The sequence below is a fragment of the Chaetodon trifascialis genome, chromosome 15 (assembly GCF_039877785.1).
Source record: "Chaetodon trifascialis isolate fChaTrf1 chromosome 15, fChaTrf1.hap1, whole genome shotgun sequence".
Lineage (NCBI taxonomy): Eukaryota > Metazoa > Chordata > Actinopteri > Chaetodontiformes > Chaetodontidae > Chaetodon > Chaetodon trifascialis.
In genome coordinates, this window is record NC_092070.1 from 6,573,340 (window position 1) to 6,588,938 (window position 15,599).

The 15,599-nt window shown below is 43.9% G+C and overlaps 1 protein-coding gene across 8 annotated transcripts in view; it reads left to right on the plus strand.

The window, feature by feature from the left end:
- The window catches only part of caskin1 (CASK interacting protein 1), a 111,845-nt gene that overhangs the window by 45,886 nt on the left and 50,360 nt on the right, over positions 1-15,599 (plus strand). For all 8 annotated transcript variants that reach the window (XM_070980533.1, XM_070980534.1, XM_070980538.1 and 5 more), the window contains exon 2: positions 2,147-2,198. In XM_070980533.1, coding sequence (XP_070836634.1) covers positions 2,147-2,198 — 52 coding nt within the window. The remainder of the gene's footprint in view (positions 1-2,146; positions 2,199-15,599) is intronic.

Here is a 15,599-nt window from a genome sequence, read left to right on the forward strand (position 1 = left end):
TCCTGTTCGGTCGGGTGTGTCTATTTTCCCGTCACATAGCAGAGCTCCAGGTCAGCGCTGATGGTCTGATCACAGCATGGGGTCAAAAGGTCACGATTTACGGCTGCTGGACAGATGTGGATGACTGTGAACAAAGATGTGTGTGTGTGTGTGTGTGTGTGTGTGTGTGTGTGTGCGTGCATGTGTGTCGGACTCTCTGTCTCTCTTTCCTTTCTCTTAAAATGTTTCAGGTCAGTTTCTCTGAACTTTTTTTCCCACTGCTTCACCACACCTTTGTATTAATGCATGTTAGTGGATCCATATCAGGTTCCATGGTGTTATACCCCTCACACACACACACACACACACACACACACACACACACACACACACACACACATACATACATATACACAGAGGATGCAGATAGTGCCTCTGAAAGCTCTTGGCCTGTGTTTGTGTGCGTGTGTGTGTGTGTGTGTGTGTGTGTGTGTGTGTGTGTGTGTGTGTGTGTGTGTGTGTGTGTGTGTGTGTGTGTGTGTGTGTGTGAATCCCTGCATTTAGCGGCCAGAAATAGCCTGTTAGGAAATCAATGTCCCTCACCCAGTGGCGCTGGGAGCTGTCTCCTCCACAATAGAGGGACTGTCCTGTTTCCTGCACCCTGGGGGGAGTGTGTGTGTGTGTGTGTGTGTGTGTGTGTGTGTGTGTGTGTGTGTGTGTGTGTGTGTGTGTGTGTGTGTGTGTGTGCATGAGTGAGTGTGTGGAAAGCAGAAAAAGAGAGCACAGACTCATCTAGGATGTGCCTCAGTTCACAATGGACAGTATGTCTGCATGTCATAAACATTTATGTGAGTATGTGTGTTCATGTGTGTTTATGTGTGTAATGGACATGACCTAAACTGAATGTCTTCCACTTTCTGTCTTCATCTGCCGAAAAAAAGTCACTGTAGCTGTGCAGGAGTCAATTAGCAATGCAATATCATGAGAAAGGTCACTGACCCTGCCAGTGGCTTCCTCACCTGTGACATCACTCTGGCAGTGAGCCAATCAGCGGGCCCGCTGAGCTGTGATTGATAGGATGAGTGAGTGAGTCTGTGATATCATTACTGTGAGACAAAACAAACTGATTCCTCTCCACTAGCGGCATGAAGTCACACATTTAAGATGAACAAATGGACTGGAAACAGGGAAGCAGCTCGCTCGGCTCTGTCCGCCCAAGCAGCACCTGTGAAGCTCGCTAATTATGTTTAGATTTTGTTTGTGAAGTGTAAAAACAGCAGGCTTTTACAGAGTCAAGGTAGCTGTTTCCAGTATTTGGCCAGCTAAGCTAACTAGCCGCTGTGCTTAAGAGCAGCTAGCATATCTGTAGATGCTTTAATGTTACTACATGTTTAAACCCGACATAAGAAATGTGGTTGAAGTTTGTGCTTGAAATTAATATCTGACTAAGGAGCAAAACACAACTTGAATTTATATGTTTCCTCTTTGCTCTGGCATGTGGGCTTTTGTTTAGAGTCGCACAGTTTGGTTATGACTTGCAGTCAGATGGTTTTATTCTTCAGTTTCACCACATGCTAACTGGCTTGGGACAGGAATGAGATTAAGTCCAGCTCAGTGGAGGAGACCAAGAGTCCCTGGCCCTTTTTGTAACACTATTTGGTAACTTTCAAAACATTTTGGTAGTTTGATCTGGGAAAACGTGTACCAGGATGTGTTTGGATCATTTCCATGCTCTAAAAAAGGTTACATGTTTAAGTGAGTTGCACATTTTGTCTTTGAATTGGCAGGTTTTGATTGTGAGTGCTGCATTCATGTTAGCTCCCCCCATGCGTCACCACGCCGAGCAGCAAGCATGCTCTGAATGATGAGGAAATGACTGAATTCTTTCCTGCAAACAGCAGGCAAGGAAATATGATGACAGCATGACTCGTAAAAAATGATATTTTCACGTTCCAGAAGTCTCGTTGTGGAGAAATGGATGAGGAAAAAGGAAAAGAAATGTTGCTTCTTTGAATAAAATTCACATAAAAATAACATCCCGTATCTTACAGTAATAAACACAACACTGGTATTGCTGTGTTATGTCATAAAATGGCATGAAGTGGCTGTTATTATCATTTACTGGCTGCAACAAATCAATAAATGTTCCCCTTTATTTGTGTTTCAGAGCTCCTCGGGTCTACAAAGAAAGTGAATGTCAACTTCCAGGATACAGATGGGTGAGTTACCCCTCCTCTGTACATCTCATCCATTCCCATCATCGTGCACTCTTTTTTCTCACCCTCACTCTCTCCGTTCCCTCCACCATCCTTGCTCACTCCCCTCCGCCTCTCCCTCCCCTTTTTAATATCCATCCTCATCCACTCCCCCCTCCCACTCTTCCCCTGGTCCCATTCATATAAAAGCTGCATTATGCTGGTAGTTTTACTTGTATCTCTATAGTATTAAAAGCTGGAGGATTAGCCCTGATACCACTCAGCTAAAGTTCAGACTAGAACGAATGTTTGTGTGTGTGTGCGACGCACAGAGTATTAATGTCAATAAAAGCCTTGCATGTGTGCAATAAGCAGCTGCGTGCCTATGTGAGCACTTCTTCATGAGTTACTGCTTCAAACAAACAGTGAACTGCACCTCGCTATCTCATAGCCCTTCATGTCATTTGATCACTTGCTAAAATCCCAATCAGTCACTACAAATCACTTTTCCAAGCCAGAGACAGACAGACAGACAGACAGACAGACCAATCATATGGTCTGCAGATTTAAGACCCTGCAGACAAACTTGTCCAGACTGCAGAATTCAGAAACAAGACAGGATCATGGCGTAAAATCAGATTGTTTGTGAGGACGTAGTCTGCTGCTGATGGGAGATCACAGTGACAATCAGCCAGTACAAATAAAAAATAAAATAAGACAGAGGAGACGAGGGGAGGTGTTTCCACACGGGACACAAGAGGTCACTGAATGCTTTGGCGAGCATGAAAATGATGTGAATCAGCAGATCTCAACGCAGCTGAACCATCAAACAGTTCCAGAAAGGATGGAACCAGAGGAACCGCAATGAGCAACTAAACGAGGAGGTAAAAGTCCTTTGAGAGCATTTCATTCCAACGCATCTGAGGAGCCATGCAAATCACAGATGACAGATTAAAAGACAATGTTTGAAATAAAGTGTCCGTACACATGGAAGCACTCACTCAGTCATCACGGTATTTGTTTTTACTGTTGCCTGACTGAGGTTTTGAGTTCGATTTAATAAATGAAAAGAAGAGATGCAGAGGTGGAAAGGAAGACTGAAGGTTTAGTGATTATTTATTTCTGCTTTAGAAGGTGACAGCAGCCAAACTATCAACAAATCAAATTTTATTTCCCTCATTCAATCACTAGCTCCCTCTCTTTCTCATTCGCTCGTGCTCTGAATGAGGCTTGTGTGCCATAGGCTGCAGTTGAGGAACAAATCGACGACGTTCAGAACTAAAAAAAGGGACTTTTTACACCAGAAACTAAAGTTCACAAACTAATTTGCTTCTGAGCTCTTCAAAAGGTTCTTGGTCCGCTGTGAAAGTTCTTGTCCACGCCATGCTGAGCGTCTTGAAGCAGCCACATTTCCACTACACAGTAGCTTAGAGTTTCTTCGCCGGCAGTGTTTGCATTTTACAAGCGTAATGCAGCTCACTTATGATCGATGCTGTAACAGACACTTACTGGCTGTGCTTCCCTCATTTTAATTACTGTGCACAGCACGCTGCCTCGTCTGTATTTCCTGAGCCGTGTGTATTAGTAGAGGAAAAAATCCTTTACTTGCTTTGCAGACTTTGGAGAAGACAGGACATAAACAAAAAACTACTTTTGCAGTATGTCTTTATAGCCATTCACGAGTGAATTCCAAGAGACCTGAGCTGCATCTGAATCCAACATGGGAGTTGTTGCACGTGCTCGTGATGGCCCTCTCTTTTTCCATTAACTTGGCGCTTGCAGCACCTGTTGATACACGACGGTCTGCACAGTGCAGCAGGAAATGACGTGAGGTAGATATGCAGAGTCCTCCAACCGTGAGTCATGCCAGCTTCAGCCCTTGTGTGAGTCATTTAAAGAGAGCTGAAGGACTGCAAACTGCTCTTAATAAACTGCTTTCTGTAAAGATAAAGATCAGAAGTAATCCTCGCAGCGCTGCTTCATCTCTCTAAGTGAAACTGAACAGTGCAATCTAATTAGTATGTTTACTGTTATTGCTTCTTTGCCCCTGCTTTCCTCCCAAAGTATTAAGCGCTTCCCATTGGCTGATGCTAACGTATGTGTGCTTGTCTGCTGCATGGATAAGTCATGAATAAAGCTGACGATAGGAATGCATGGATCAAGTTAAATTTCATTTTGTAATGAGCACACATGGCTAATGAGTCCGCTCAAGCGTGTTCGTTTTAGATTCATTTACTCTTCTTGGCAATCGCTTGGAGACTCATAATGAGGAAAAAAGCTCTTAATTGGGATCTTTCTCCACAGATTTTACTCATCTGCTCTGTGTGTAGATATAATAAAGCCCCTTGAGGCAATTTGTGATCTGTGATTCTGAGCTATGTACATAAAATGGACTTGATTGTGTCCTAAGTGATGCCGTTCAGCTGGTGTTACACCGTCATTAAAAACCAACAAATGCTGGTCCGCATTTCAATGATATGAAGATGATTAGAATAGGAGCAAAGTGATGATGGAGTGACTTGAACAGAAAGGGTTTGTACAGTGGGGACACAGTGTGGCTGGCAGGAGACTCCAGATGTGACAACAAAGCACTTAGATCGCTCTTTATAAAGCCTGACGAGGAGATCCCCACCGAGACCTGAGAGAGAGCTCCAATACAATTATACATGCACTGTATGTGAGTGTGTTTGTCGAGGTGTACAGGTGTACTACAGCATAGTGGAACTGGTAGCGTCGCTCCTTTTTTAGTTTTTTGTTTTTGAATGAGGAAATGCTTTATTGTTACAGTTTCTTGGTCCCCCAAATTGCCACTTCACCGCTCTTTCCATCAAAATACAGACAGAACATTACACAGAGAGGAAACATTTTACAGAGTGTTATCGACAAATGGGTAATTAATGTTGTTGGTTGGGCAGTTTCTGTCCTCATTGATTCTCCGAAGCTTCTTTAAAGAGGAAATGATGAGACTCCAAACAGCCATTCTTAAATAAAAAATGCTACTATGCTAACCGATTGCCACCTTAAAGAGAAATATGACTAGGAGATAAGTATGTGAGTCATCTTAACACTTACAAAATAGCTTTTTGACAGTATAGCCACGAGGTCTTCGATGTGAGAGAACGTTTTACTAGACTAAAGCCTTGTTAAGCAGAGGCTGAATGAATCCCTGTCTGCATTAGCACGCCTCCAGGCCACTGCCAGAGATCCCATCTCTGAACATCAAATGCATAACTCCATTATGAGATGATCTGGAATCTGTGGAGTACATGACAGCCTGTGTGCTTAATGGCCAGATCAATCCAGAGGACACACACGTCTCATGCAGGCAGAGTGACAGACTGATTAGTGAAGAACAGAGACACAGCTGATATATGAGCCTGCTTCCTTCCTCCTCTGTCCAGTTTGTGGTTGTTGGAGCAGTGCGTTCTTGGAAGACCTTGGAAGACCCTGTATGTGTATATTGGTGGGTGTGTGTGTGTGTGTGTGTGTGTGTGTGTGTGTGTGCGTGTGTGTGTGTGTGTGTGTGTGTGTGTGTGTGTGTGTGTGTTGGGGGAGGCTGACCCAGTCTTGACCCAGTCTGAGACATCCTTTATATATATATATATATATATATACATACACTCTGTGTGTGTGTGTGTGTGTGTGTGTGTGTGTGTGTGTGTGTGTGTATATATACTGCTCTTATATATATATATACTGTATATAGACACATCGAGTGACAGGGTGAGAGGAGAGGTGCACTTCAAGAGGATCATGAGCGAGACAGGGACAAATAAACAGACAGCTGGTGAGAGGGAGTGAAAAACCAATGAAAGAGTTTGGTTTCTAGAGATGGAGACACATGAGATGTGTGTTCAGAGGCAGCGATGTCTCGATCAGCTGTGTCCCTGCATATATACGAACCTGCGCTTCCACTTGACCCCTGAACCCCCAGCATTGCGTCTCTCCTCAGTGTGTGATATTGGTGTCATCACTGTGGGACAATTTTGTCTTTTTGACAAACTTTGATGCTTTGGTGTCATTGCATCATCTTTGTGTATGTATATATATCAACCAGTACCCCTCTTATGTCTGAATGGTAAATATGACACTGCCGCCAGCAGCCGGGTAGCTTAGCTTAGTGCAAAGACAGGAAACATCTGTCTGAAAATCAAAGTCTAACAATGACTTTTCCCGGAGTCTTCACTGGCAACCTCGTGTTGCAGCAAAACTCCAGGAAGTCATGGCGCACTTCCAAGAAACAGTCAGGAACAAAACCCTGTGTAAAACCACAATGTGTTGTTTCTACAGTTCTGTTGTTTGAACAAAGATAGAACGTGTTCATCAGTGAGCTTTAAAGGTGCTCTTACTGTACCATGCGTTAACTGTGTTACCTTTGGACAAAAGGAGTCTGTTTCCCCATTTTTCCCGTCTTTGCACTAAGCTAAGCTAACCAGCTGCTGGCTATAACCTTCAGTATTTGATGGAAGTAGCTGGCGAAGTACTGCAGGCCACAGTTTTTAATTGAATGTGTTTGATACATCTATTTAACATTTCATATATGCTGCTGCTCAGCTCATTTACAGGTTATAGCTCCAGGTTATATCAGCCTATTTTAGCCTTTAGCTACCTGTGAATTTGGAAAAGATCTCCTCATGGACTGGGGCTATAGAGCACAGATTAGATGAAGGGTTGTAACATGAGTGACTGCAGCTTTGCTCTGCAAGATGGACAATGTTAAGTAGGTAAACAGCTAAGATGACCCCCCCCCCCCAGGAAGTACAGGAGGAGAAAGGATGGAGCTGTAGAGGGGACTACTGAGATTATCAGGGTGGGAGGAGAAGAGAGCAAGAGAGAGATCTGGAGGAAGATGGATAGAGAGAGGAAGAGAGAGGCGGATTTGTGAAGGAGAAGTGGGGGATAAATATTGCATGGCAGGTTTTACTACTTGGCAAAAGCAAGGGCTTCCCTCCCCCTCCCCCTTCCCCATACATGTACCTCCCTGACACACTGCATGGCTGCTCACACACACACACACACACACACAGGCAGAGCACTGTTTTACTTAGCCTCGTGCAGCATTGTATAACGATATCCCTGTTTAACCCTGGAGCGGAGAGCGAGGGGAAGAGGCTGCCGAGATGAAGAAGTGGGTGATGACACATGCGTAGTCCTCTGTCTGCTCAGTGTCCGCTGTCTTTCAACATGCTGCTGTCCAATTTAGAGCTGCAGGAAGGGCTAGTGATGCTGACCTCGCTACTTCATATTTTATTTTACAGTTTAATCACAATCATGTTTTTTAAAATGTAGACTCCAACACTGCACAGATATTGTCCTTGAATGCTTCCCCTTGACCCATTTTACTGTGAAGTGACATGTTTTTTCTCATAGAAAGTCAAAATAATGGTTAATGACTATCAGCATCAGTGTTACTGTCAGTATCAGGCATGATATCATGGCCTGATTTTTTAATTCAGCAGCGCATTGACAAGTAGATTCAATGTGCTTTACATTGAAATAGCAACCAGTGTCAACCTGAGGGAAACAGGTGGACTGGACAGTGTCAGTCGCAGAATACGAAGGGTTTACACTCAACAGTGGGTTGATTCCAGACTTATGGAAGAAATTGCTGGTCCTCTGACCTCTGACCTCTCCTCTTACCTCTATCCTTATGAAATGCTTGGAGAAAGTCATAAAAACACCTCCTCTCTCGCCCCACGTGTCACCTCTGCTGGACCCATACCAGTTCACATATGTAGCCTCCAGAGGAGTCGAGGACGCGCTGCTGCTCATGATGAATAACAAACACTTGGAACAAGCACGGTCCACGGTCTGGCATTTCCATGCATTGAATAGTTAGCATGGTCAAGACTCTGTGATTTGACTAATCACACTGTACGCCAACGCCTGCCGAGCCTTGAGCCCATCGTGTTTACAAGCACACCTCAGTAATGGGCGTCCTGCACTCCAACCAGGCGTCTCTCTGTGCTTTTGAGGAAGTGACAGGGCTTTTACAAAGTGGTGTCTGAGCAATTTCCCGCAATTAAACTTCAAGAGACTGTGAGATAAGACTAGAGAGATTGAAATTGATTTCATAAGGAACAAAACCGCCTGTGACAAAAATCCATGCTGGAACAGTGGAAACGGTCACCACATACAAAGGCCTCGGAATTGAAATAGACAATAAACTTGACTGGGCCTCTTGAAAAATCAGGAAATTGCAGCTGAGAATAAATGGTTTTAGCAGTGTGCTTGGTGATATGCACAAAGAGAACCAAGCCAGACTGCAACGACCAATCAGGACACAATCATGTCCTCCAAAAACATGTTACAGGCTCGTACCCATCGCCTTCACTCCAAATTCAGTCGCCGCAGCAACCTGAGAATTCTGGGAAAGACACTAAAAAACTCACCTGCTGTTCTCTTCTGCACTTTGACATCATATTCATTTTTTGTGTTGACTTCATCGTTTTATCCTGTCTCGGTGTGATCTAATGCGTCTGGGATAGTAAATTTCATCTAAATCTGAATCGGAGCAGGTGGTGAAATGTCAGGCTCTCTTAACAAGCAGGCCGCTTCATCCTCTGTGTATTCATCTGTGAAAACACCAGCTGTGGAAAAGCACTGCGCTCAGCTACTGCACTTCAGCCGCTATAGGTAGAAGTTACTTTGATGATAACGATTTTACACACAAAACATATTTAACAAGGTAAAACTATTAGTTTATGTAATATTTAAAGTCTCCAGCTGACCAGCTGCAACAGTGAAATGCTGCTTGTATGTTAATGCATCAGAAATTACAACTCAATAATATAATATCATATCATATAGCTGCATAACTTTCTAATAATATCTATTAGCCTTTGTAATATTTCTGTTACCTCCATTTTCAGTGCAGGAATTACTGTGACATGATGTGCATATAGTGCATAAAATACTCCAAAAATAAAGGAAAAAGTATCAGAAATGATACATTAGTATGTGTTAGTATTAGTAGTTTATATTTGTTTTAGTCTTCATCGCGAGGCTTCAAAGAATAAAAGAAGTGAATGCGACAGAATAGATGAAGAAAAGGACATAAGGAAGGTGATAAGGAGAGGAGGAATAGAAGAGGAGAGGAAAATAAGAAGACAAAGCACAACAGAAGGAGTGCGGGCAGAGAGACGGAGGAGACGGAGAGCGGAGACACAGGGGTGATCTGTAGTGAATGAACGGGAGCAGGTCACTCTGGGAGCGCAGCACTCTTTAGTATGCTGCTCCACACTCACTCAAACACACACACTGAGTGTGACTCTGGCTACATTCGGCCGCATCTTCCAGTATAACTAGCTTTCTCCCAGCATAATTCACACATGGAGATTCAATAGCTTGCAAGCTGACGCGCACACATGCCACTTGCCAGTAGTAAAGCGGGCACTGTCTCCATGGTTACAGGACATTCAGAGTCCGATCACAAAAGATCAAAGCTGAGTTGAGCGCTCACCAGAAACTAGTATTCACCAAAAACACACATCTGTCCCTGTCATTTGCCGATAGCTCCAGTGACTGTTCACTTAACCGCAGTCCTCCACTGACTGCCGCTGTGTCGAGCTTTTCTCTCACGCCACATGTGCACAGTGCAATGACGCTGACAGATGAACCACTTGAAACTCATTTTGGAAACAATGGGTGCTTGGATTCAGGCAAAGGCAGACAAAAGCAGGCTTTCTCGATTCGAGTCAGCTGCTGTTGACTGTTGCTGTTTGTTTGGCTGACGTGACAAATGTGGTTAGTGGATTTAATCAGCTGCGTTGTAGCTAACTAGGATGTAGTAGATGCCAGGCTGTTAGCTTGGTTATAAACACTGCCTCTGCCTGGATGCTAACATTTGTAGCATAGTTCGATCCATTCCTCATGGTTTTGCTCTTCTGTTTTTAGTTTGAGAAGATTAAAAAAAGAAGAAAGACACCATGAGCACACGGTCAAAGCAAAGATAACTTGCGTATTGTTCTCTAAGTTGCTGTCTTCAGGTATACTTTGTCTCTGTTTCTCTGTTTATCTACATGCTTTGTGTCTCAGTCTTTTAGCCCGCTGATTCTTATACCCGCTCTTAGGTTCCCATTGCAATGCCAGTACACAACAGTCTAATCCACCGTTACTTGTCACCCTCACAATCTTTGTTTGCATTACATATTTCAATAGGATGATACAGGATGCAGCCATAAGCAGAGACACAATAAAGTATGTTCCCAAATATGGATCATTGAGACAAGTGAGAGTCTACAGTTTAGCCACCAGAGCATGATGTGACAGCACTTTTGTCTCCTGTCGACACTCGTTCAAATCAGGTTTAAAAGAATAGTTTTTACCAAGAGCGAGATGAGAGGACACACACCACTCTCATGTCTGTACATTTCATATGTAGCTGGAGCCAAGACTGACAATAGAGGAATACAGCTAGCAGGCTAACAGCGAGCCAGACACTGGAAGACAAGATAAAGTCCATAAAGTCCATTTATTTTTTAACCCATGCAAGTGGTTTGAGTGTTCAGGCCTACTTACTGCACAGGCTATGTCAGATGGATTATTGGCAAATATCATTAGAACATTTAAGCTATTTATTCATTCTGGAATCGTACTACTGCACATATAAAGGGGATGTCTCAGTTACCTGTTTGGACATGAAGCCTATTCATATGCAAATATTAGAACAGCACCAAACAATCAGCATTGTGCGAGGGAATTTGCATGTTGACCTGGATTTATGTTGACCTTGACTTTCTGTGTGCCCACAAAATACAGTAACTTCAGGAAGAGTGAGAGCATAACAGTATGGAAATACAGTCTAAGTGGTGCGTGTGAGGCAGGCAGAGACAGCAGGCTGAGACCTTGAATTCCTGGTCAGTGTGCTCAAGTTTCCTCATGGAGCTTCATTTCGTATCAAGTAAACATGCTGTCAGTTGTTATCTCTTCAGTGGCATCCTCTTTCATAACATGGTACTGCAGCAAATGTTGATAACCGCCCCATTTATTGCACTTTTGACTGTTTATGTGCCACCTTAGTTTCATGGTCGTCACTCCAAGGTCGCAGCCCTCGTAAAGCTTTCTGTGAGTGTGCTGTCAGGAGACACGTGTCGCCGTTGATATGAGTGAGATAAAAGATGTGTGTGAGGAAGACAAAGAAAGGGATTTTATTGTGTGTTTTTATGGGCGTTTATGTTTGCCTGTCTGTCCTCAGGTTGCAGTATGTGATGCTTTCTCCTCCTTATAACCTCTCTCATGCTTATCCATCAAGGCCGACATATCAATCTCATCTACTCAGCATACAGCCCCTGGCCCCACACACACACACACACACACACACACACACACACACACACACACACAAACACGCAAACACACACTGTATCCTTTATATAATATAATGCCTTTCCCCTTGTGCATACTCATCTCCCACCATCCCATCTCAGATATTTGGTCCTAATCCTCTGCTATTAAATCTATTTGTCATGCCAAGCTTTACCATTATGTGTGTATGTGTGTGCGCTCTTGTTTTTACATGCTCCTTAAAACCTTAAGAGCAGCAAAACTGGAGGTGTCTGTCATTCAGAAAACCTCCAAATAAAGGATGTGGTAATGAGCTTTAAAATATGTGTTATTAGTGATACAGTGCTGAGCACTGAACACAGCAGGGGCGAAGCCCCTGCTGTGTTCAGTGCGAAGCACTGAACACTATTGTTCTTCTGTGCGCTTCTTCTTCTTCTTATTATTAGTGATACAGTGCTGAGCACTGAACACAGCAGGGGCGAAGCCCCTGCTGTGTTCAGTGCGAAGCACTGAACACTATTGTTCTTCTGTGCGCTTCTTCTTCTTCTTCTTATTAAAATTATTTTTCCTCTTCCGTACTTTTTTCGGTTCGCTACTAGTCATAAACGATAGCGAGCACCCAGGCAAATGATATATCAAAACGTGCGGCTTGATCGGGAATCGATGGCTATTATTTTTCTCTACAGAATACGCGTTTTTCGCGTCGTAAGACGCGAAAAACGCACGAAAAAATCCCATAAGAAATGAATGGGACGAGACGAAAAATGCGAAAAAATCTCCCCCTTTTTCAAAGGGTTACTGCTCGGGCATACTTTCACCCAGAGACGCCGTTCCAACTTTAAAACGTAGACACCGGTCTCGTGTATGGGTGTAGTAATTCTCGTTTTGATAGGTCGTATAGTTTTCAAGCAGTCGCAGTTCAATGACCGTGAGCGTTTTGGGAGAAATTGTGAGTTTATAATGGGTGTGTATTGCACGGAATGTTCGCGCTAGAGTGGAGGGGATTAACTGCCAGAGTGGAGAGAAGCTGTGAAAATTGTGTGAAACTTTTGTCTTTCCACGCTCCTCCAAAGCACAAATTTCGCTCTACGTGCGCGAAACTTTCCAAGGTTGTAGTGCCGCTTGCGCTGATTCTCACGATGTGCCTGGCTAAGCGACAGGACTTACGGTTTTTGAGTTGTGAGCCTCTGAGCGAGGAGAGCGCCTCTGACCTCGCCCATAAGGTCCAATACAAATGAAAAACGGAAGAGACAGAAACCAGCCGTTTTTTAACTCGCTCTAAAATCCGCATTTTTCAGCCCAGCGAAAAAAGAAAGTGATCAGAGTGTACAGCAAAGCCTTGTGGCTCTCACGGTGAAGAAATTTCGGCAATAGGAGTTTCGGTGTCGGCGTGAGAAGCGTTTGTTCGGAGGGTGCGCAGAGGCAAAATTCAGACGTTTCTCAGAGTCTCGCAGACCCGCAGGTGGCCTGATCTCAAGTTGCCGTGGCAACCTCTGAGCCTAATTGCCTCTCCCACACACACACATATGGAGCTTTAGCTGCAGCTGTGCAGCTCAGTCAAATGATCAGTTCTCCATTAAGCTCTATAGTGACATGCTAACCAGCCACAGCCAAGCTACCTACTGGTGAGTTGTATGTGTTAGTGATGTAATGAGTGATGTTGGCCTGTTAGCGTTAGCCACAATGCTAACATGCTAATGCTAACATGAGGTCCTATGAACTTGTTGGTGCCTGGAGGTATACCTGTTGATGTCGGTTTGGTGTGCTAACATGCTAATGTTAGCATGCTAATGCTAATATGCTAACTTAGGCTAAAATGATTGTTGAAGGCATTCTAATGATGGTTCAGAGGTTTTTAATGTGTTATTTGACATGCTAATTTAGCATGCTAATGCTAACATGCTAACATATGCTAACTTAGGCTAAAATGATTGGTAAAGGCATTCTAAGGGTGTTTCAGACCTTTTCAATGTGTTTTTTGACATGCTAATGTCAGCTTAGCATTGTCGCCGATGCTGAAATGGGGTCCTATGAACGGGTTTGACTTGTGATATCGGGTTGCTGTGCTAATATGATGGCACTAGGCATGCGCACGGCCCGGCGTTTGCCACACGGCCCGGCGTTTGCGCACTGTATCACTCTCCAAATTTCCCGCCGAGGGGAATTTGTCTAGTTATTAAACTTATTTTTCCTCTTCCGTACCTTTTTTCGGTTCGCTACTAGTCAAAAACGATAGCGAGCACCCAGGCAAATTATATATCAAAACGTGCGGCTCGATCGGGAATCGATGGCTATTATTTTTCTCTACAGAATACGCGTTTTTCGCGTCGTAAGACGCGAAAAACGCAAAACCTCGTCCCCACGGCAACCGCTGGATTTTCAATGGGTGTGTATTGCGCGGAATGTTCGCGCTAGAGTGGAGGGGATTAACTGCCAGAGTGGAGAGACGCTCTGAAAATTGTCTGAAACTTTCGTCTTTCCACGCTCCTCCAAGGCACAAATTTCGCTCTACGCGTGTGAAAATTTCCAGGGTTGTAGTGCCGCTTGCGCTGATTCTCACAATGTGCCTGGCTAAATGATAGAACTCACGGTTTTTGAGTTCTCAGCTTCTGAGCGAGGAGAGCGCCTCTGACCTCGCCCATAAGGTCCAATACAAATCAAAAACCGGAGAGACAGAAACCGACCGTTTTTTAACTCGCTGTAAAATCCGCTTTTTTGAGCCCAGCGGAAAAAGAAAGTGATCATCTTGTAGAGCAAAGCCTTGTGGCTCTCACGGTGAAAAAATTTTGGCAATAGGAGTTTCGGTGTAGGCGTGAGAAGCGTTTGTTCGAGGGGTACGCAGAGGCCAAATTCAGACGTTTCTCAGGCTCGTCTCATGCGTTTCCCATAAGAAATGAATGGGACGAGCCGAAAAATGCAAAAAAATCTCCCCCTTTTTCAAAGGGCTACTGCTCCGGCATACTTTCACCTAGAGACGCCATTCCAACTTTAAAACGTAGACACATATCTCGTCTATTGGTGTCTTAAATCTCGTTTTGATAGGTCATGTAGTTTTTGATCAGTCGCCGTTCAATGACCGTGACCGTTTTTGGGAAAAATTGTGACTTTATAATGAGTGTGTATTGCACGGAATGTTGTGTTAGAGTGGAGGGGTTTAACTGCCAGAGTGGAGAGAAGCTCTTAAAATTGCCTGAAACTTTCGTCTTTCAACGCTCCTACAAAGCACAAATTTCGCTCTACGTGCGTGAAAATTTCCAGAGTTGTAGTGCCGCTTGTGCTGATTCTCACGATGTGCCTGGCTAAGCGATAGGACTTACGGTTTTTGAGTTATGATCCTCTGAGCGAGGAGAGTACCTCTGACCTCGCCCATAAGGTCCAATACAAATCAAAAACAGGAGAAACAGAAACCAACCATGTTTTTAACTCGCTGTAAAATCCGCAATTTTGACCCCAGCGAAAAAACAAAGTGATCAGCATGTACAGCAAAGCCTTGTGGCTCTGACGGTGAAAAAATTTTGGCAATAGGACTTTCGGTCTTCGTGTGAGAAGCGTTTGTTTGAGGGGTGCGCAGAGGCCAAATTCAGACATTTCTGTGTCTGCTCCTCATTGACTCCAATCAAATGCATGTGTGTCCGCACCTGTGTCTGAGTGGGTGACATCATTGATCAGGCCACCTCAAGTTGCTGTGGCAACCTCAGCACTCCTCTCCCACACACACATATGTAGCTTCAGCTGCAGCTGTGCAGCTCAGTCAAATGATCAGTTCTCCATTAAACTCTGTAGTGACATGCTAACCAGCCACAGCAAAGCTACCTACTGCTGAGTTGTATATGTTACAGAGGCAATGAGTGATGTTGCCTTGTTAGCATTAGCCACAATGCTAACATGCTAATGCTAACATGAGGTCCTATGAACTTGTTGGTGCCTGGAGGTATACCTGTTGATGTCTAGTTGGTGTGCTAACATGCTAATGTTAGCATGCTAATGCTAATATGCTAACATACGTTAAAATGAATGTTCATCGCATTCTAATGATGGTTCAGAGGTTTTTAATGTGTTGTTTGACATGCTAATGTTAGCATGCTAATGCTAACATGCTAACAGGTTAAAATGATTGTTAATGGCATTCTAAAGGTTGCT